Below are 21,933 nucleotides of genomic sequence, written 5' to 3' on the forward strand. Positions count from 1 at the left end.
TCAAGTTTACGTGAAAGGCAAAGTCCGTGTTTTGGAATGTTGAGTAACGCCAGATATAATTATTTATTTATCACACCTTAATACATCACCGGATGCATACCTTTAATAAACACAATTTTATAATAATTTTGCAATATTTTACTTAGTTCAATGTCGTTTTTTTTTTAACGAATGACGCACATTATTGTCTGCCTCTGAAGCAACAAGTTTCCGATATCATAATGTGATTTTTCTATACTTTTGGATAACATGGGTTGTCGCTCAAATAAACCTCTCCATCAATAAGTACACGAATGATATAGATTCAACAATTTCGACTACGGCAATGTAACTATGTGGGTACAAGAATGGATATAAGTGGGTTGTATGAGTGCCTGGGGTTTAGACGTTGTATCTCGCTTCCGAGCCGTCGCAGAGCATCAGTGAGACGGTTTTGTTGGTGATCCAAATGAGACGGCCCAACTTCATGGGGCTGTGTCTGCTGAGGTCAGCAATAGGCTGGGTGGGATACGTTTTCACGCAGCGCGTTTGCGAGTTGCCCAGTCCGAACATGCCCGTTGACGTCTAAAAAATAGAAATTAAAGAAGGTAAAATATGAATTAACGAATTTATCTTATTCAAGTTGTTATATCATACTTAATTTTTCACTGTCAGAAAATAATTTTTGGGAGTTATTACCTGCCAGAAGCAAATTTTGTTCTCTGTGCAAGAGTATGATGCAAGGAACTTCCCGTCTGGGGAGAATGAGCTTGCTGCGATAGGAGCACCATGTGCTGCAATGAGCTGACAGCGGTTGGAGCGAAGTTCGTAAATTGCGAGCTGACCCGACTTGGCTCCGACCGCGATCCTTCTCGTTTGAGTGCAGTGACTGACTTGGTGGAAACGACAAACGGCGGGAAAGACTTCGTTCAGGGTTTTGACTTTTAGGTGCCCTGGGTCCACACAATGAAGGACAATATCCATGACCTGAAAATATTGTCATTTTAAAATTGGAAAATAATGGGGGGAAGTAAATAAAATACCTCGACTAGAAGATCAGCCATTTCGCTCTGCATTTTGTCTATCAGCAATTCAATGTTGCGCAAAATTTCAGGTTTTGCCCTGTGCAGTACAGTCTGGGACAAGTTTATGTTTATGGTTTGCGCATTTTGCTGCAGAGTGTTGTAGCGAGCCACTTCCCTTGCCATGGTTGTGATGAAAGCGGCAGGCCTGGCGGTTGCGATCAGGGACAAAGAATGTCTTGCAGTCCGGCAGGCGTCTGCTGTCGGAGTCAGTGGGAGGCCGTAGGCCATGCTAAAATAATTTTTTTTTAAATTTTCAATTGAATTTTAATTTTAAAATAAAAACTGACCTTGGAACTAAGTGATCACTCTCACAGCACTGCTCCAAAAGCCCTAATAGCACCTTTGATACGTCCAGATAAGGCTCCCAGACTGTGAAGCCTCGACCAAGAAGGTCCATTGCTGCCCTCCGCATTGACGAATGAGTGGGCAGACGACTAGATGGTGGTGAAAGGAGCAAGTTCATCAAGGCCAAGCCTGTAAAAGACGAGTTGAATATTAAATAAATAAAAAACTACTAATGCATGTCTTTTTTTAATTACTTGTGCATCTGGCCAAATTGCTGCCTGCAGCACCGATACCAAACCCTTCAACCACAGAGCCTCTTTTCTTTGGCTGTTCTCCACCCTCCGAAGCTTTCCTCTTAGTGGCGGATGTCTCGATATCTTGTCCAAACTCAGCTCCAATCACTCCAAGGAGAACAACCGCAGTTGCTTCTTTCCTTTTGGCTTCAGTGGACGTAGATGGCCGTTGTGGGGCAAGTTCTAAAATTGTATTTTTATCTTCAAGGTTTATGAAAAATTTATAAAAAAAATACCATCCAAGTGCTCATCGTCATCTTCTTCGGCATCTTCTTGATGGTGCTGCTGGTTTTGCTCGCCTTCGCCATTTCCCTCTGGTTGAGGGTGCTGTGCCCCTGTCTGGGGCTGATTTGTAGGACCTGGTTTGTCGGGTTTGAATGGCAAGAAAGGGGCCCAACTGTCCACCAGAGCTTTTCTGCCCTTTGAACCCATCCTGGTTAGCTCGGCCAGAAGGAGGGTCTGAGATGCTGACCTCACCTCAAGACATTGATCTTGCCACCTTAAAAAATACCATGTTTAACAGTTAAATAAAAACACATATTTTTACAAATTTCTACTTTTCTTTTTGGAGTTTTTTTTTATTAACATATTATTTTTGTTTTTAATTGATAGTTTAAAATTTGAAAAACGTTAATTCATATTCTAATTTAATCAGAAAAATAATAGTAAAAATACAAACCTCCGCGCCAAAAGTTCAACCAACGGCCGCTTGTAGATTTTTGATCCTTGGGCGGACAACTTGTCCGGGAGCAGAATGCAGTGCAAGGTGGACAGCAAGCTCCAGCCCTGCTTGATTTGCGCCTGCTGGGCTGTAAACGCGTCCTCCTCGACGCCCACATCTTCCGACGCAATGGACAACTGACGCAAACCAGGCCTGTGCATTTTCCGCCGGCGCTCTTGCTCCGGGATGAAAGTGGCACAGTTCATCGACATCAAGGTGTTTGCTATGGCGATGATGGATAACAAGTGAGTGGTGGTCATGACCGTGGATAATTCCCAGTGGGTGCGAGCTGTGAAGAGTCTGGTGGCCATTTCCATCCGGACCATCTCAGGCGGGAGGTTGGCCTCTATGCCTGAGGAGGTGCTTGCCGGGTTTACTGCAGGAAGTTGCGACTGCCAGGTTGGGAGCTGGAGGCACATGAATCCTGGAAAGTTTGACAAAATCTTAACAACAGGCATAATTATTTAAAAAAAAATTAAATAGTAAATTAAGGAATTATAATTTTGGAGATTAATCATTTTTAATTAAAAAATATTGATTGAACATAGAAATCGCCAATAATGCAATTTCATATTTTGTTTCAAAAGTAAATAAAGCAAAGGAAAATTTTATTTTAAAAGAAAATTATGCGTATAATCAAAATTATATTATTTTTTTTTACCTCCTTTTGACATGATGCCGAAAGAAACTGGAACCATGGGTCTCAGCAGGCCGAGTTTGCCCTCACAGACTTTGTCTAGGTCAGGATCTAGACCCCAGGCGTGGATCAAGGACAGCAGTAGCTGGGCAACTTCCATTGTGATGTTGACAGTTTCCATAAGTCCGGCCCTAGAGCCACGACCTCTCGATTCGCCATCCGAGCCTGTCAACATATTGGAAAAAATCGTGTAAGACTCGAGAGAACAAATTGGCTTGGATTCAGTTACAAATAAATACTTTTGTCGCAAGTCCTTTTAAAATGCAAGAGCAATATTTATTTTCTCGGAACAATTTCTGCTAATGGCGTGTGAGGTCGTCCCATAAATAATTTATTTCCATTGTTTTCTCCCGATTCCAACGCTCGTGAAAGAGCTGGAATTTACTTTTAAGGAGACTTGTCCTTACAGCTTACAGGTCTGCGCGAAACCAACCTGATTTATATCTTTTTGATATATACACCAGCTCGATTTTTAAGCTTATTTTGTTAGTTTTATTTACATTATTTCTGTCTCTCCTGAATAAACAAAATATCTATTTTCAGCTTGGTGGATTTTGTCAATGGCGCGACGCAATTGGCACCGGTCGAGAGATTCCTCAAGTCAAACGTCACGCATTACATTATTCGCATTATTCAGTACAGAGAGAGATAACAGTACCGTGTGTGGCATACATTAGCTCGGGGAAATACATAATGAAAAAGAAAGAAACAAAAGACGTCCGTCGAGCATCTCTCAGAGAAAAATCTTGAAGCTTTTGTGTAATTTTTTTTTCGCTCTTTGAGAGCCGAGCAGCAGCGAAAAGTGGCCTTGGCGAGGGGCCTCTCCGCCGCAACAAGTGTAGCAAGTTCTGAAGTTCAAGTTCGGCCGCCGCGAGCGATGCGAGAGTGAAAGGATTGTGCTTGGCCGGCTGCCTACAGACGCACGCTTTGCATGCAAACGCAGCTGAACGTCTGGCGCGCTACGTGCAAGCGTCGCCACCCTGCGCGATTGTACAATTATTGCCTTTACGGCAAACGACCTTACTCAGGTGCCGCCGTGATGAAATGCGATCGATAACGCATCAACTTTTTTTGCAAGCTCTCGGGCCAGTGCATTATTCAATTATGATTGGGTCGATTTGTCAACTCGTTTATACTGGGACAAGGTGCTTTGCCTAATATCCACGCAAAAATTCCAGCGTCTGTTCTTAGAGTGTAAGAAATAATTATTTTACGCATTTGACAGTTGAAAAAAATCAAAGTTTTAAGAGGCATAATATTTTTTAAATAGCTAGAATTTACATTTATGAAGTAAAAAATTTTTACACTTTATATTACATTATTTCGCGTTATTTTTTGTCCCACTTCTACGTGATAATTAATTTTAATAAAATTTGACATAAGGGAACTACACAAACATACAATGTATGAATAGCATCATACGCTCCTGATTTCTGGTGATACGCCAAGACTGCTTAATTTATTGCTTGTCTCTATGAATTTAAATTATACAATGAATATGACGCAGCAAACTATAGAAAATTAACCTAGAAAAGAAACGATTTTTCTCTGTTAAAAAGAATCTAGTTGTTCCAAGGTTTTTAAAAATTATAGAGAAAAAAATATGAAGTTGATTAATTTAAAAGATAAAATGCTGTAATTTTAATAGTTGAAAAATAATTTTAGCCTAAATTTTATTAACATATATTTTTGTTTAAATAATTCATTGTTAAAAATAAAGTTCATTACTTAAAAGTGTTCAAAAATTCGCAGCAACAAAAGAGTTTGCTCATAAATCTTTTACTTTATATATGTCTCAAAATAAACTCTGCGTAAAAACTTCTAATTTTACCAATTTTACTGCTTTTTTTTGTCTGCGTAGAGCCAAACAAAATAAACCTATCAAATTTTATTGAACCAACCTCAATGGGAGTCTTTTGTATATTTTATTTTTTGTTTTGAATCTGCTGGCCAAGTAACCAAGTGGTAGATAAAATCAAATAAAATTATTTCCAGCACGCCAGTAAAAAAAATATATAATTTTCTCACGAGAGAACAAGTTTTTTGTGCGTGTGTTTTGGTACGCATTAGAACACGGCGCCTTTAAATTCCAAGCCGATTTTACAGCATCTGCCCGGTGGCCTTGAAATTGACGAATCGCCAGGGCAGATTCTCTTCTCAAGAGATCAAAATCGTTTGAGCGTGATTTTGGCCATTCCTGAACAACACACCTTGACCTTCCGTGACACCCGACGCATCTTCCTCAAACCCGTCCGTCAAACACGCCACTTTTTCCTATATTATATTTAATGAGCGACGCAGAAAATAATAAAATGTTTATTTCTTGAGGCGAGATTTTTGCTTTTCTTTTCCATAGGCAGTGCCTTCAGGGTGGAGTCGTCTCGGCGGTTTAAGTGTAGCAACCGACTCTGTTATGTCACAATTATTGGCTTGTGCCTATTTTTGTTGCATGCATTTGACGCAAAGCTCGAGTGCATTGGTGCGATGCACACTAATAATGGGTGTGCATGCACGTAGTGTCGTAGGCTGTCGGCCAACCCAACACATGTACATGAGCAATACACACAAGTTGATGTGCACTCGGTTGGAAAATAGTTCACTCGCCAAGAGCCACAACCGATCCGAACTTTTAATGAACTGCGAATAAATTAAATTAAAACTTAATTGGTGGTCGTAAAAAATTATTTTATAAAAAAGACAGAGGCAAGGTTATTCGGAAGAGGACCAGAAAAATTTATAGCTATAATGAGTGCAAAAAATTTACATGCGAATTATGGGCGGCGTTACATGAAGCTAAAATGAAAATGAATGTTTTGTACGAAAGCAAGATGCATGAAAAGCAACACTTCATTTCCTTAATGCACAAGCTGGTAATTATGGTCAACCGCGTAATCGACACGTGGAGCTCGCTTTTAATTTCAACGCCGTAAGGTCACGGTCTGCGTTTAATCTGCCAACAAATGGCAGATTTTGTACTTATTTTAATCATCGCATTAACTCCAGACGTAAAACTACAATAAAATCTGTTTGTCTTGAAAACATGAGTTTATTTTTACATAAAAATCAGTTACAGGCAATAAATAAATAAAAAATCTGAATTATTTTCCTGGATCAAGATGGAAAAATGCTATGTTAAAAAAAAAATAAATTGATACAATTTGACAGATTCCGTTGTTTCGTGCAATGATTTATCAAATAGAGATAACTGATAAAAGAAAAAAAAAAAGAAAATGGAAGCATAATGTATTATACTTTTCATAAAATAAAACCTAATTTTTTTATATTAATTAATTAATCGTACCAATATAAATAAATAATTATACTTCAAAATTTAAAAAGTAAAGAAAAAATTAAATAAAAACTTTATATAATTTAAAGCTTTTCCACATTTTATAACCGATAATGACTAATTAGCCAAACGAATTTCAATGGCAGGCATTTATTTATTTCACTTGCAGCTCATGATTTATTTTTATAGCTCCTAAAGTCACGTGCGACCTGGGAGTAGGACCTGTCCGTCAATCAGAGCCTATAACCGGTACCGCGCCGTTCTGATTTACGTCAGGAAAATTTGACTCGCGTCATCAAGGTCAGCGGAATAAACTTCAACACTTTACGAGAACAGAAGTTTAATGTGATTTCATGTAACATGATGCCAATTATCTTCTCCATCAGGACGCTAATTGAACGACGCCTGTCCAATTCCAGTCAGCACAATCTCCAACGAAGATCGCTACCGAAAAATTGAAGCCGGCAAAATGAAGAGGAACAAATTTTCGAATGGGACGCTGCGCTTAATTATAAGAGAACACGCTTGAAGGTCTCTGCCTGGCAACAAAAAACGTTGAAACTTTTTCTTCTAGAAATGACCAAAGCGTTAGAAGGATAGGAGGCAGCGAAATAAAGCAAAATATAGGTCTGGTCATCTCGAAACGGAGCATCGCGCAAATTTTAACGAGAGTGGCGGCGAATTTCGCCGACAGGAAGGCAAACGAGTGGCGCACGTAAGGAGACCTGAAGTAGATTATATTTGCTCAAGGTACCAATCAGGTGGCCAGTCCCGCCCAAAGCGAATATGCGAGCAGAAGAAAAGAGCAGAGGGAATAAAATAATAATAACGAGCGAAAAAGTTGGACGCGGACCTGAGCGGCTGAAAAAATGGCATAGCAGCTTCCCTTCTGCAGCAGGTAGTGGCCTTCAAGGTTGGGTGTGGTGTCAGGGCGGGGGTAGAGTGGTGGCCGGCGTACCTCCGGCAGGGGACCCACCTATATAAACGCAGAGCCACAGGCAGAAATCAGCATCAGTCGCTTTGCAGCAGCTTTAGCTACAGTCATCATGAAGGTCTTTGTAAGTAGTCAAAAAAATCAATCAAAATTTCCTTATCAGGATTATAAAAAATTCGGGATTAAAGTTAAGACAGTTTCAAATCAAATTAACCAACAATTTTATCATTTTGATATTTTTTGAAAATAATTATCTCACTTTTAAGTGCTTTTAAGCTACAACATAAAATTAATTTTTCAAAGAGTCGTAAAAGTAAAAATATAACTATTACAAAAAATAAAATGAATTAATTTTATTATCAAACTGTATAAAACTTAAATGAATTCGTTAATTGCATAAAATGAGTTAAATTTGTAACTACATAAAATAATCCAATTTTTTGTGAAAAAAAATTAAAACCAACAAAATCCTCAATTCTAAATCGTCCTGAATTCTTCTGTCCTCAGGTTGTTCTCTCCGCCCTCGCCGCCGTGGCTTTCGCCGGCAACTACCCCGCGGCCGTCGCCCCCCTGGCTTACTCTGGCCTCTACAACCCCTTGGCCTACAGCTACGGATACGCCGCCCCCGCTGTGGCTGCCCCCGCTGCCTACGCCTATAGCGCTCCCGCTTATGCCGCCTACGCCGCCGCCCCCGCCGTGACCACCTACGCCGCCGCTCCCGTCGCCGTCGCCCCCGTGGCCACCAAGACCCAGTACCACGCCCAGGACGAGCTCGGACAGGCCAGCTACGGATACGCCCACCCCGGACAGGTGCACAACGCCGTCCGTGACGCCTTCGGCAACGTCGCCGGATCTTACAGCTACGTCGACCCCAACGGCAAGGTTGTCAAGACCGACTACATCGCCGACGCCGCCGGATTCCGCGTTGCCTCCAACGCTCTGCCCGAGGCCCCCGTCGCCCCTGCCGTGGCCCCCGTTGCCCTGCCCGTTGGCCCTGCCCCCGTCCAGGACACCGTTGAGGTCGCCGCCGCCCGTGCCGCCCACCTGGCCGAGCACGCCGCCGTCAAGAGCCGTGCCCGTCGCGCCATCCTCCCCTACGCCGCCTACCCCTACGCCGGATACGCCTATGGAGCCCCTGCCCTGACCACCTATGCCGCCCACGTCGCCTCTCCCCTGGCCTACTCTGCCGCTCACATCGCCGCTCCCCTGGCCTACTCCGCCGCCCCCGCCGTCGTGGCTGCCCCCGCCGTCCGCGCCGCCACCCTTACCACCGTGGTCAACACCCCCGGACACGCCGTCTCCTACCGCGTCGACTAAGCGCGATCCGACCCCAAGAAACGACTGATGCCTGTTGACCATCTGCGGGTGTGTGAGAGAGAACCAACTTAATTTATGTCATTCTAGATGAGTGTCTTCGAAACTGCAGGCACTTGCAGGCTGTCATGTTGACAGCACGCTAGGCCGCAGCTTCGCTTGTATAGCATCTGACTCCTTCAATAAAATTGCTGCACTTCACTGAAATAATTGTTCTTTCATTCAAATTATCTATCAATTAAATTCCTAGAGATCCAGGAAGTTATTATAGCATTCAAGGTTGAGCAATTTTTTGCATCGACAACTAGCAACGAGGAAAGAAAAACGCCTGCGACTCAAGAGGGTATGCAACCTGCTACACATGAGAGGTTGTCAGATTGCATAACTTCAAAAATAACTGCCTTTAGTTCTTTTGTTAAAAAAATCTTGAGCACTAAATTCCTATTAATTTTTCTTGAAACAAAGTGGTTAAAGTTAAAATGAATGTATATCTTAAAAATTAATACAAACGTTATTTAAAAACGGTATTGAATATTCCTGTGCCAAAACACTGATCTTTCTGAAAATTGGTTACTTTAAACATGGGTTGAGAGTGTCGAGGAAAACCTTGTGTTATCAGGTTAATTCTAAACTCATTTTTAAAAGCTACAAATAACCAAAAAACCCACTATAAAAAGCTGATCACTTACCTTTTCGCTCTCTGCCATCGCTTCCAACATTTTTCAGCCCAACACTCTCTGCCTTGGCCTGCAGTCTTGTGTGCATAGTTTCGGCCCCCTCTTTTACTTTGGCAAGAATACCTAAGGCAAAAACAAATAATATTTTATAAAATAAAATCTTTAATTGCAAAAATACCATGCTTGTCTTTCTCCTTCAAAATCCTCTCCATGTCTCCAGCCTTGTCCTTCACCCTACCAAAGAAGTCTACTATTTTCTTGTGAGCGTCAGGAGACGCAGACTGAGTTAGGGCAGCAACTTTTTCATACTCGGCGCTATTGATCAGACCTTGGGCCTCCAAAGTTCCAGGTGACATGGCACTATACTCTTCGGAAAGCAGTTGAACTAAAGCAATCAAAGTTCATTTGCCAAATTTCATACAAAATCAAAATAAAACCTAACCTATAAGAGCCTCTATGTCAAAGAAAAGGATGTGCGATTCACTATCCTTGGGGTTAGTCCTATAACCTTGGATGACTAGTGGTGGAGCATCACTTTTCACTACAACTCCATCGTGGTGATTTGAGTGGTGGTGCAGCTGTTGCAACTGGTGCAAGCCTCTCTGTAATTTTACATATTTATTTTTAAAACCAGCCAATTTATCTTTTTAATTGATTACTTGAGTGGCGTGACGGATGGCGGACAAGTTCCTAGAGCGAAGACCTCTGAAGAAGTGAACGGCAGGGTTTGCTAGACCCATGTCTCCTCCTGCAGATGCCGACGATGTGGCTGCTACGTTTTCGTCACAAGCGTGTAGCACCTCCTCTCCACAAATTCCATGTAAGACTCTATCAAGATGGCCTAAATAATTCAAATTAAAATTTGTCACAAAAAGTTACACTCAAAACTTGCCTGTTTCCATCTGCCAGATGTAGACTGTGCCGTCTGAGCACCCCACAACCATGAAGTCGTCTAAAGGACGCCACTTGACAGTCACCACCGGGAATAAATGCCTTGACGCTAGCACCACACACTTCCTTTCGCTCAGTCCCAAAATTGCCACCGAGTGGTCACTGGCAACGCTGCAAATGCACTTCAGCACACGAGGCTGCATTTTTTCCAGATGAAAAAGTGAATGAAAAGGTTAAATAAATTACTTACACTGCAATTGTTGGGAGGCACCATCAGCTGGGTGATTTCTCCAGCGTGAACACAAAATCTGTGCAGTAGAGACCCCGAGTAAAGGTCCCACAGACAGACGGCAAAGTCTACACCTCCGGACACAAGGTGGGACACTTCATACCGCGGATGGACATGGTTGGGGTAGAGCAGACAATTTACTCTGCCAGCGTGGCCCAACAGAACCTGATGCGGAGGCCAGTCTAAATTTTTCCAATTTTTAAAAAGGAACTGGATATGTTAAATATAAACAAACCATCGTACTGCTGATGCTTCCCGTGCAGCAGTTGCAACATGACAGTTTGAGACGCAGGAACAATAATGATAGATCCGTCTTCTCTTCCGCAAACCAATCTGCCTTGCTGAGGCAAATAAATACTGGCTGTTAGGTGAATACTGGGAGCACTTGGAGTTTCCTATGATAATAAATTTCAGCTTAACAGTAAAAATTATTGTAATAAAAATTACAAGTTGATCAACAATTCCGGCAGGAGCAGGTTTCATGTCAGACCACACTTCTGAAATGGTAATGTGGTGCGTCGGAGGCAGAGCCGGTGGTTTGTTGAAATCTTCCTGTTTGATTTGGGCTAGTTGATTATTGCTCACGTCTGGCACGTCCCAAAATTTTATTGCTCCTTCAGAGTCGCCCCGGATCAGCAACTTTTGATACTTGCAGGTCGGTTTTCCTTGCTGGGACACAGCTTGGAAAAATCGCATGGCAGGAGGACAAGACAAAGGCTGGTGATGAGAGATTATTATGATTGAGGAAAAATAGCTTGCATGATTTTTCACCTTCTCCACTGGCATGGCCAGAGTGCAGTAGAGGAATGGATTATCACCATCAATGGCTTTGTTGTGGAAATCTTTACTTTCGGCTATGCAACTGCGAGTTGGAGCAAGAAAATTACAAAAAGCTTTCCAAAAATTTCAGACAAAAAAAATTGAGGCATGCTTTTCTCAAGACCTCAAATTTGTCTTTTGTGACACAAATGAATGCAAATGAATATTTGAAACAAATGCAAATTATCTCCCAGGCATCAGGCATACAGTTTAGGTGGTGAAGCAGTGGCAAGAGCACTATGCGTGATTTTATTTTTAGTTAAAAAAGTGAAACGTGCAGCCACAGTGTTGTGCAGGGCCATTTATTTGGGATGGGAAATTAACTAAGCGAGAGTAAATGAACGGTGTTGTGTGGCTATGGGTAAAAAATGAGCAAACCCAACCACCAAAAGTCAAACCCAACATGATAAGAATGGAAAGACTGACCTATCAGCGAATTTCCCTCTCAGTTTGCTGTCAGAAATGCAAGAGAATCAGTAAGCAAGTCATTTTGATCAGGATTAGTAAAAGCAAAATAAAAAAAAAATTAATTAATTTATGAAAGTAAGGCATGCTTTGAATTTGAATGTTTAATTTAAAACTTAATCGGGCCAAAAGATTCTTTAATTTCCCTCATTTAAATCCTTTCAGTAAGCACACCAACTAAAAATAATTTAAGGCTGTGGTATGTTTTTGTACATGGAGTATAAAAATTTTAAACTGCAAACACTAAACCTAATTGTATAGGCCATGCTTACTAAAAGGTCGGTTTAGCACCATACACAGAGAGTGTTTTCAAATTTCTCATCAGATCCATCAAAACTGCCATACAAACAGGAAGTAGTGGTGCATTTGCGATTTTGTGAAAGTGCTATGGAGTCCAATGTTCTCCAATGAACTTACTTTGAGGGCAGCCTGTACATGTAACCACGGCCTTCGTCCGACCACAGGAGCACTCTGTCAGCGGCCAGAAACTCACCACCCAACCACCTTTCACCTCGGGGAGGGCTGACGGAGCACAAAACTGAGAAATCGCCAGCGTCGTAGATCTGAAAGTTTTATTATTTTAATTATTTAAATATAAAATACAACTGAATTAACTCTTAATTTAAGAGACCAAAATAATATGATTTTAATGTTATAAAAGATAAGTAAATTTTTAAATAAATTTAATGGTGCCGTTTTGTCCAACAATTTCTTTTTTCCAAATAAATGTTTTCAAATATCTGTATGTAAACAATGTGATGTAACAATTTGGACAAATAAACAACAATAATAATCTGAAGAATCATGATGAAAAGTTTTTTTGCTGGTGAATTTTTACAGACCTGCCAAAATTTGGCGCAAACAATGAGGACCGTTCTTTGGTTGTAGGCACAGCAACTCATGCCAAGGGCATTGAGACACCTGATTTGCTTGCTTTCCGTCTCGTACAGAGGGTCCGACCCTTTCCCAACTCCCGCCGGCAGAGGCCACATTTTGATCATGCCAGTAGTTGTCAAACCAAGCACCACATCGTCTGGAGTTGAATACAAATTATTTCAAGTCTTTACAAAAAATATAAAAGGAAATTCACCTTTCCGCTTAGCTGGTCTAAGGACATGCAAAGCACTAATCCAGTCAGGATTTACTCTGGAGGCTAGGGAGAAAAGAACTTCTAAACTGAAAGGGTCGATGATTAAAATTTCTGCGTAGTAGCCGTTGCAAAAGAGACGGTCGTCCTCAGTGCCACTCATGTGATACGGCTGTTGAAGTAAACAGGATTAAATGTTTACAGAAACAATTAATTTAAATAATTACTTGGATATTTGTGTGAACGTACGGAAGTTTGGCCAGTTCGCAGCACTTTCCATCAACCAAGTCCCAGGTGGCCATTTCCCTGAAAAAATAGTTTTGTTTAAATAAATTAATTTTTTTATTGGAGCTTTTAAAAAACTCACCCGCTCTCAGATGAGCTCACAATGAAGTTGTTCTCCGCTGAAATGCTGGCCTTCGACAAACACAAAATCGGGGCCGAGTGGCCGACCAGGAGGCAACGAGGCGTCATCTATTAAAATAAAATAATATTATAAGACGAAATTAAGATTAAGACGAATAAATGTACCTTCAGGGTGTCTGGTTCAACCTGCCAGAGGCAAATCTGTCCATCGTAAGCGCCTGTGATCAAAGTCCGCTGGTCTTTGGACAGATAGACGCAGGAAATACAGTGCGTGGGCGCCTCTTTGCCCCACAGCACCACGGGGACAATCAAGCCGCTGGCTGGCATTCTGTCAAACAAATTTGCAAAACGTCAAAATCAGCTCGGGTCCATCTGGCGAAGCTAATCGTCGCAGGAAAAATTGGATTCTGAGTCTAGGGAGCAAAATTCGCGCGTGAATCACATCGAAATGGAGGATAGGAGGTTGCTACCTTACGTTTCTGGATCGGTTTCTGGTTAAATGTTCATTCTGAAATGCGAACTTTGCGAAATTCTCTTCCGGGGGTCTGGAGACTGCAATTTTCGAGTGTCGTCACACCCCCTTTTCGTGCGAAATCTGCGAAATCAATAACAGACTGCAGCGCCTCTCGAACGGGTGCGGACAAAAGGCGTCCTACAAGTAGGTGGACTTTGCCCTGCTTTTGCTTTCGCTTTTCATTAGATTGAACTCGTATTCCGCGCTGCATTGGCGTGACCCCCAACGGCGACCGTTAAAGTTCTTCTCGCAGCCAAAGTTGATAAATAGAAAAACCACTTTCCAGCCTTTCCACTCTCAATACAGGTAGCGATAGTAACGTGAACCTTATAATAATTTATGAGCATTTTCTCTCACTGCATTTTAAAAAGAAGAGCATGACATTTAAGCATAAATCAATCAAACGTGTTTACAAAATTAATAAATGCGTAATGCGACTGCCGACTATAACACAGCGCGATCAGAGTTTATTTATTATGGCTAAAAATTATACATGTTAAAAACTATGCATTTCATTTAACTTTGATTAAAGTGAATAATAATTATGATTCTATGAATAAAATAATATGTATATTATATTATGCTATGTCTTATCATTAGTAAGAGCTTTTTATGTATTGTTCTTTATAATTCAATTTCATGAATTTCAATTACAAAAATTAAAACTATGAATCGTCAATTTAAATTATTTTGAAAAATAAAATAAATACATGAGAAGAATTTGAAGACAAAAATATTAATCCATTTTATAAATTATTAAAAATAGATTAGGTGCCTTGGTAATTTATCCAATAAACAAATGTGGAAACTAAATTATTTTAACTGTACGATATAGTTCCAAAGTCTGCAAGAGACAAGAGATTTAAAAAAATGAGCAAAATTCACGAGGATAATGAGTAAACTTCCTTCCTGCTTACTTTTTCCTTAGTTAATAAATTCATTAATTTTAACCATCAGAATTTTATTGAATTTAAAGTCAATACAATTATAATAATCAATCAACTGGAATTTTGATTGCTCAATTTATGTACATACAGTGATACAGTAAATGAAATGAAATCATTTCAATGAGTACAATCAAAGTACAAAATCATTAATTGAAAAGATTAATCTGTGCCGCGTTTGTAATTCGTCGGTGATTGACATTTCGGATTAATTAAAAGGAGCCTAAAAGAAGCTTGTGAGCGCAACTATATATCTGTTTACATTTTGCTGTGGTTATCTCCGAAAAACGGAGCGGCATCAATATATTAGCACACTAAATGCTTTTCAGTTTGACATTATCGCGCTCCTTGTCTTCAATAAAGTGCGTCCCGAGTAAATATCTATTTGGTCAAACACGCACCGCCGCTCTGATGGGAGATAAGCCGCACTTTGTGTTTATTTTGCTGCAAATTAAGTCAAAAATGTTTTCTCGCTCCTAATGAAAATGTAATTTTTCTCCGATGGCATATATGAAGCATTAAAGTGTTGCCAAAGCATGAAATGATTTCGTCGCGGAATTACCATTTGAAACTTATTTGGCACGTTGCTCCGAGTTAAATGGAGCGAAGTCGAGCAATAAAAATTCAGTAGCGAGTCTGTAAATCACCAAGAGTTTAGCTTTGACTCTCTTTATTTGATGAAAAAAGAGCTAATGAAATTAAAATATTGTTTTATTTAAAGGATCGCTACTCTGTTAATTTTTTTTGTCTAGAATTAAATTTTAGAAAAAAAATTCCTAAATGAATTAAAAATGACGATAGAAAAACCAAAGAATACAAACGGGCAATTTTTTCCTGGGAAAAACAATTGATTTTAATTACTCATTTTACTCAAAATCAATAGCAATATAATACATAATGAGCAAAAAGGTACTTTTCCTCTGAAAATTAAAAAACTTTCTCAAAAACTACAAACACAAAAGCTTTTTTGGTGGGAAAAAATGAACTTTTGTAACTTTTAGTTAATTGTTTTATTGCGATTTCTACTTGGGAAATTTTTGTGTTTTTAAGAATTCAAGAATAAAAATCATAACTGCGGTTATGATTGTCCATGGGGAGGCGAGACACTTAAACAGCAACATTAATTCAGAATATTATTTGATATTAATTATAAAAAAAATTCTTTTTTTTCTTTTTACAAAATTGCAATTTTGAAAGCGTCCCTCAGCATTTGGAAACGGGGAGACGTATTATTTGAGGGCATTAATTTTTTTCCGCCCCGTGCTGCGATTTGGTGTAGGATGGTTTTGCCAGATTAATCCCGCTAAGTGGTTGGGCAGCCAAGTCTCTCGCACAGTGCCATCATGGTAATATGAGAGAGCGCGCCGCTCGTAATAATAACAACACACTATAGCATCTCTGCTTTTATGGGCAGAAAGCAGTGGAATCAGAAGAGCAAAAAGAAAAAGAGCGCGGCACCACTTTTATACGTTTATGTCGCGGCGAGTTGGTGGCAGCTTTCCTCTCTAATAATGCATTATTCCTCCCAATGTGTTTCAACTCTAATGTTGCAGCTTCTGCTTTGTCGCCGTAACAATTCAAGCCTCATTCAAGCTTGAGAAAAAAAGTAGGTTTCATATAGTCATTTCATTAATTATTTAATTTTAAAACGAAATTAATGGAAGTGTAAAATTGTCTACTAAAAATGTAAAATGTGAAATTCTACAACAAAAAGAAATATTACATATATGATAGATTAAATTGTCTGACAGTTGTCAGGAACATAAAATTGCGCAAACTTTGATTAAATTTTTTAAATATATAAATCATATAAATAATAGAACTAAATTGAAATTTTCATACAAATTATTTTTTTTTCCATTTTATTCCGAAGATTTATTATTTCTTTTTGAGGAGACATTCGATCTCTTGAAACACCTCACGCGCATTTTCGCTCTCGGCCACTTTTTTCTTCAGCTCCTTGCACTGCGCGAGTTTCTCAAAGTTCGCCGGCTCCTTTTCGTACGTTTCCATCAGACCCTTCAGAAGGTCAAAGCAGCCCTGGCGCAGAAGGTCTGGCTCCTGATGGCGCGCCACGTACTTGCGCACTCCCTTCTTTTGCTGCTCCTTCATCTTAAGCGTGTTGATTTCCCTGCTTTGCCTTTCGAATGCCTTCTTCAGGTCGTCCACCTCGCTCTCTTTGACCTTGACCTGGAAGAGGGCGGCTTTCAGTCCATCCCTTTCCTTCTCCAACACCTCATGCCTGCTCTTCAGCTTCCTGAGGACCTTCTTCATCTTTGTGTACTTATCTTCGAGAGCACCTTGATCGAAGGCGGCCACGCATGACTCCAACTCCTGAACCCTCCTGCTACTGGAAGCCAGCATGTCCAAAACGCTCGCGTTTTCCGCCATAGTCTGGTCTCTGAGCATCTCCATCTTCCTTTTTTCCGCCGTCAGATTTTTCACTTTTTGCAGCAGCTGGCTCGTTTCCTCTTTCAGGTTGTCAACCGCCTGCGTCTCTTGATGGTTTTTTTCCTCGAGTTTTCTAATGTTGGCATGCAGCTGGCTCATTTGTTGGTTCAAGTTGGCCAGTTGTTGTTCCTTATCGGCCAAGTTGCGTTCGTTTTTGTCAATAATTTCCTTCAGCTTCTCGTCGAACGCTTCCAAATTTCGCCAGTCGTTCGCCACCTCTTCAGAAAAATCACCACCCTGCCCACCCTGGCTGGGCGCGTGTGTTAAATTTGTCTTTAGTAGTTTGGCCGAATTGCGGAATTTCTCGATCAAAGCGTCGTTTTGCTTCTTCAGGTCGCTCAGGGAGGCCTTCAAAAGGTCGCCGTCCTTTGTTTGTCTAACAACGCGGCTTTCCAGCTCCGCGCACTTTGAGCTCAGCTGCTGATTTTCTTCTCCGAAGCACCGAACGGTGTAGCGCATTTCCGATTTCTCCTTTTCTGCACATACTATTTCTTGCTCCTTTTCTTCCAGTTTTTCCGACTTTTCTTTCACTTCCTGCTGCAGCTTCTGCACGGTTTTCTGGTACTCTTTTTCTCTGGACACCAGTCTGCTGACTTCCGCTCCCAGCTTTTTCACTTGCTCTTCGTGAGCTGCGATTTTCTTGCAAAACTCGGCGTTTTCCTCACTTTTCAAAATTAAAATTTTCTGCTTTTCCTCCAACTCTTCTTTGACCTCGTCTAGCACTTTTTGCAGCTCCAGGTTGGTTTTACTGGACGACCTTAGCTGTTTAGATGCCTTTTCAAACTCAACTTTGATCGCGCTGATTTTCTTGTTGACCGCCTCGTTCAAAGCGCCGAGCTCTTTTCTGCACGCGGCTTCGGAAACTTTGACCTTTCCGAGTTCATCCTGGACCTTCCTCATTTCATTCTTGACATGGTCGCACTCGATTTTCCTTGCTTGCAGCTCCACTCTTAAATTTTCGGCCTCCTTGCGCAGTGTTTCGCTCTTCTCCGTCTGCTTTTTCAACTCAATTTTTGCATTTTTTGCCAAATTTTGCATTTCCTCAGATACGGACTTGAGCTCAACAATGCTTTTGTGTTGCACCTCGCATTCCGCCTGCAGTTTCTCAACCTTTTCTTTGCTCAATTTTCCCTCTCTGTCCAACTTGAGGCGCATTCCCTCCCTTTCGGCGGCCACCAATTCGATTTTTCTCCTCAACTCGGCCGCAACTTCTGAATGTTCCTTTTCCAACCTGCCAACCTTGTTCAGGGCAACCGTCTTCGCCTCTTGGAGTTTCTGCACCAACGAATCGTTGAGACGCTCCGTTTTCTCAAGTCGCTGCTCCAGCACGCGAACGCTCGCTTCGAGACGTTCGTTTTCCCTTTTTTGCTCCTCCAGGTCTTGTTCCACTTCAGGGTCTCGTTTTTCTTGCATCAGCTCCTGGATGCGTTGCAAAAGGCGCGCCTCCCGCTTCTGCCGCTCAAACAACTGCGACTGAATGCTCGGGTTCATCAAACTCGCCTCCCTGTTGATCTTCAACTCTGCCTCCAACTTCTGCAGTTGCTCGCAGTGCGCGTGGATGGCTTTGTCCTGCTCGGCGCTTTTGGCCGCGAGCGCCTCGTACTTCTCCAATATGTCATTTTTCTCTCTCTGGGTCTGTCTGTACGCGTTCTGCACCTTTTTCAGTTGCTGCCCTTTCTCCTGGCTACTCCTCCCTTCGGCATCCAGTTTATCACGCAGGCTTTGTTGCGTCACTTGTTGCTGCTGCAACTTGGCCTGCAGCTGGCCAACTTTGAAATCCAAATCGGCGGTGTTTCGATCGCGTTCCGTTAGCTGCTGCTCGAAAACTCCCCTCTGATTTTGCAGCCTTTCTTCGGCTTGCTGTAATTTCACGCGGAACCTTTTGCCCTCGGCAGCGATGCTCTCCAGATTGGCGATTTGCTCCTCAACCTGCGACAGTTCTAACTGGCTCTGACTCCTGATCTTGGCGTGCGCCGCCTTCATCTGGTTGTTCTTATAAATGAGCTGCAACTTCTCTTCTTCCAACTTGCGGTTCTCCAAGATCTGTTACGTTTAGAAAATTTAAATATTAATTGATCTTTTTATTCTTTTAACGTACCTTTTCTTGTACAGTTTCCATCAAGTCACGTTGGTGCTTTCGGTTCTCCTCTATAATCTTTATGAATCTGGCGCTGCTCGCCTCGATGTCCTCCTCATACTTTCCCATTGTGTCTTTAGCCGTGCAGAGCAGCTTCCTCCGCAGATTTGAATTCGCACAATATTTATGAGAAGAGCTGAAAATATTTGCAACAAAGTTTGTGAATTTCAAAGGCAACAGTGAAAAGTTTTTACAACAATGAAAACTTTAAAATTCCAGTTTTCAAATTTTTGCACACAACAATTTAAAAGCAACAATGTGTTTTCATCCTTGCACTATCACAATTGTTTAAGAATGAAAAAAAATTATTTACTTTTGAGCAACTAGATCGTTTTGATTTTAATTAGTGTATATTTATTATTAAAATTTTTTATTTGTTTAAAAAAATTAAATATAAACTAAAACAACTTATAAATCACTTTTGATAAAATTTGAATAGAATCTTCTGTGGAGATTTTTTTAATGTAATTTTCAAATTTCTCTTTTTTCTCTATAAATTATGTAGTATGACTGTGTGAAAAACTGGTGTTCATTTATTTAGTCTTGCTAACTAAAATTTGTAAAATAGAAACACATTTTAATAATATAAAATAATTTTGCGTTGTCTCGTCCACTCCACCTCATTTTTCCGGCGCCGCGATTTATCAGTGATATATTTTATCTCGCAGGCCGCATGCAGAGGGTGCGACTCTATTTGCCAAGCGCTGGAAATTGGGGTGAGAGTAAACACAGGAGCTAATTGGACAGGCAGTAGCAAAGCAATATCAGCTCGTTAACACATAAGTCCTGATAAGATAACGCGCATCTCGAAAACCTCAGAAATGTTTATTAAAAGCACATGTAACACCCAATTAATTGCTTTGTAACAGTAAATCGGTAATCCTCAACAGCACCTGCTCGGCTTTACACGAAAAACTCTGCGGCAGATAATAAAAGTAATCATAAAACATCACCTTATCGAATAGACTGGGAAAATTATATTTTCTCAAAGAGGACAAAACTTTATAAAGCCATTTTTCTGCTATTCGAAATTTATTACAATTAATGCAAGACTTAATAAAAATCTTCTTTTCTCTTTAAAAACTAATTAAGCGAAACAAAGATCTCAAAATTGTCCGCCTTTGAAGTGAAATTTAATTAGTTGCAAAAAAAACTTATTAAATCTTATCCACCTTATTATTTGTATTAAAGATAAAATATCCAATATTTTACCAAAGAAAAATTAAATAGAATTTTGCGAGTCCCAGGTTCACCAGAGAGGAAGTTCCAATTTTTAGGAAGTGCCAATTTGCTTCCACCAAAAGCATTTTCAAAATTAATCTCGCCATAGGCGTTAAGCCTAAAGGGGTGCTTTGCAATTTGCTGCAGAGATACACCGGAGTCCGTTTAGAAAACACGGAAAGCGGCAGGCTATGTAGTGCACGCGCGTAAAGCACAACATTTTGAGCTATATGGCAATATTGCCCTCGTATGGAACAAATAGACGTCAATGTAGCGGCAAATCCTAGGGGAGCCTCTCAACTTAATGCCGCACGCAATTATACGTCGCATAGCATGGTGATGGTTAGCAAATAATTAAGACTGCAAATTAAAGTTGCTATTCGCACCAGGCAAGCTCGGAGTTAGAGAGAGATAAAAAGTCGAATCATCTAGCCGAGTTGTTTTGTCGCAACTACCGAGCCGAGTGCTAATGCTCTCTGTGTGCTGCCAAATGAGTGAATTGTACAAAAAAAGGGGAATTTAGTAGTGTTTTATTTTATTTGAAGGGATTGTTTGAAGAGTGGCACCATCAAAACACACACTCTTCTGTGTCCGCATTTCAACCCTGGAGGTCTGCACAGGACAATTTGTTAAAAAAATGTTATTTGTGTCACTTTTTATTTTTATTTTTTAAGATTTTAGTCTTTTTTTACTTCTTCTTAGTCAATTGATTCAGTTGTATGTTTTGAAAAAAATTAGCAGTTAGAAACGATGTAAAAGGAAACTGGCAAATTGTAATGATTTATTAATTTTTATTTAAAAACTTTTTGCAATAAATATTGCCAATGCCAGTTGAATAATGGGAGCAGTTATTTTGTATTTTGCAAACTGTTTTCACAAATTTTGCACAGTTGTAGGAATAAATTTAATTTAATTCCTTTCCTTTGTAAAAATATGCAAGTCTTGTTATTTTAAGATTTATCCTCAAATTCCATTTCGATTAATACCAATTTATTTTATTATCCGGTCTAGATTTTTTTTTTAATTTTATAAAATAAAACATTCATCTTTTTTGAAAAGTACTGTATTCGAAGTATGTTGCGGAATTTGCTGATTTTAATTTCTTTTATTTTTATGAATTTTTTTTATTATTATTATTATTATATTTTTTTAATATTTTTCATTCTTCGCCATTGCAAAGTACACTTTGCAAGCATTCAGGGCTGAGGAGCCTCATTAGCAAAAATTGTCACGCCGCTTCCTCTACATTAACACAGAGACACGCACACACAGAGAGAGGGTTTTGGCGTCGGCAGGAGAGTTGATTGGGATGATATCCGACGGTAGTATAATCATTGGCATTCTTCTAAGCTACACCAGCGCGCAATGATGATCGAATTTTTATCCCCTGCTCCACTCCTCTGCAATCAAGTAATGCTACTGTTACACTGCTAGGGGATGATTTGGAGGCTGATGATGGCGCCCATGTGATTGGA

General features: G+C 40.4%; 3 protein-coding genes across 7 annotated transcripts; 1 reads left to right on the forward strand and 2 right to left on the reverse strand.

Moving 5' to 3' along the window:
* LOC132201768 (WD repeat-containing protein 7) lies at positions 1-13,818 on the reverse strand. 5 transcript variants are annotated; one of them, XM_059628222.1, is made up of 25 exons: positions 13,667-13,818; positions 13,357-13,519; positions 13,193-13,299; positions 13,053-13,131; positions 12,829-12,997; positions 12,581-12,771; positions 12,156-12,301; positions 11,700-11,726; positions 11,226-11,316; positions 10,902-11,171; positions 10,690-10,849; positions 10,416-10,636; positions 10,167-10,362; positions 9,934-10,115; positions 9,717-9,876; positions 9,453-9,659; positions 9,287-9,397; positions 3,025-3,225; positions 2,322-2,787; positions 1,879-2,141; positions 1,604-1,825; positions 1,352-1,538; positions 1,023-1,293; positions 679-966; positions 1-564 (listed from the first exon to the last, which is right to left on the reverse strand). In XM_059628222.1, exons 2-25 carry the CDS (start codon positions 13,516-13,518, stop codon positions 382-384), a joined length of 4,560 nt encoding a protein of 1,519 aa, XP_059484205.1. In that variant the 5' UTR covers position 13,519; positions 13,667-13,818; the 3' UTR covers positions 1-381. The 5 variants fall into 5 exon arrangements, with proteins under 5 accessions (XP_059484205.1, XP_059484213.1, XP_059484231.1 ...); XM_059628230.1 differs by having other exon boundaries at positions 13,662-13,818; XM_059628248.1 differs by having other exon boundaries at positions 13,357-13,604; positions 13,662-13,815.
* On the forward strand, positions 7,257-8,807 carry LOC132201792 (cuticle protein 19.8-like). The gene is made up of 2 exons (XM_059628269.1): positions 7,257-7,407; positions 7,791-8,807. Exons 1-2 carry the CDS (start codon positions 7,396-7,398, stop codon positions 8,598-8,600), a joined length of 822 nt encoding a protein of 273 aa, XP_059484252.1. The 5' UTR covers positions 7,257-7,395; the 3' UTR covers positions 8,601-8,807.
* A 2,705-nt stretch (positions 13,819-16,523) lies between the features above and the next one.
* On the reverse strand, positions 16,524-19,556 carry LOC132194086 (myosin-16-like). The gene is made up of 2 exons (XM_059615158.1): positions 19,199-19,556; positions 16,524-19,143 (listed from the first exon to the last, which is right to left on the reverse strand). Exons 1-2 carry the CDS (start codon positions 19,304-19,306, stop codon positions 16,528-16,530), a joined length of 2,724 nt encoding a protein of 907 aa, XP_059471141.1. The 5' UTR covers positions 19,307-19,556; the 3' UTR covers positions 16,524-16,527.
* Between the last annotated feature and the right edge of the window lie 2,377 nt (positions 19,557-21,933).

Source organism: Neocloeon triangulifer, unplaced genomic scaffold, assembly GCF_031216515.1.
Source record: "Neocloeon triangulifer isolate White Clay Creek 2 clone unplaced genomic scaffold, ASM3121651v1 ptg000001l, whole genome shotgun sequence".
NCBI classification, from domain to species: domain Eukaryota; kingdom Metazoa; phylum Arthropoda; class Insecta; order Ephemeroptera; family Baetidae; genus Neocloeon; species Neocloeon triangulifer.

What these genes read in the sequence shown, in the direction of transcription:
- LOC132194086 (XM_059615158.1), bottom strand. Translation starts at nt 19,306, where the DNA reads ATGGGAAAGTATGAGGAGGACATCGAGGCGAGCAGCGCCAGATTCATA. An exon ending in TGGAAACTGTACAAGAAAAG is followed by an intron (nt 19,144 to 19,198) that starts GTACGTTAAAAG and finishes TAAACGTAACAG; the next exon opens with ATCTTGGAGAACCGCAAGTT.
- LOC132201768 (XM_059628222.1), bottom strand. Translation starts at nt 13,518, where the DNA reads ATGCCAGCCAGCGGCTTGATTGTCCCCGTGGTGCTGTGGGGCAAAGAG. An exon ending in CCATCCGTCACGCCACTCAA is followed by an intron (nt 9,877 to 9,933) that starts GTAATCAATTAA and finishes GTAAAATTACAG; the next exon opens with AGAGGCTTGCACCAGTTGCA. An exon ending in CAATTTGGCCAGATGCACAA is followed by an intron (nt 1,539 to 1,603) that starts GTAATTAAAAAA and finishes CGTCTTTTACAG; the next exon opens with GCTTGGCCTTGATGAACTTG.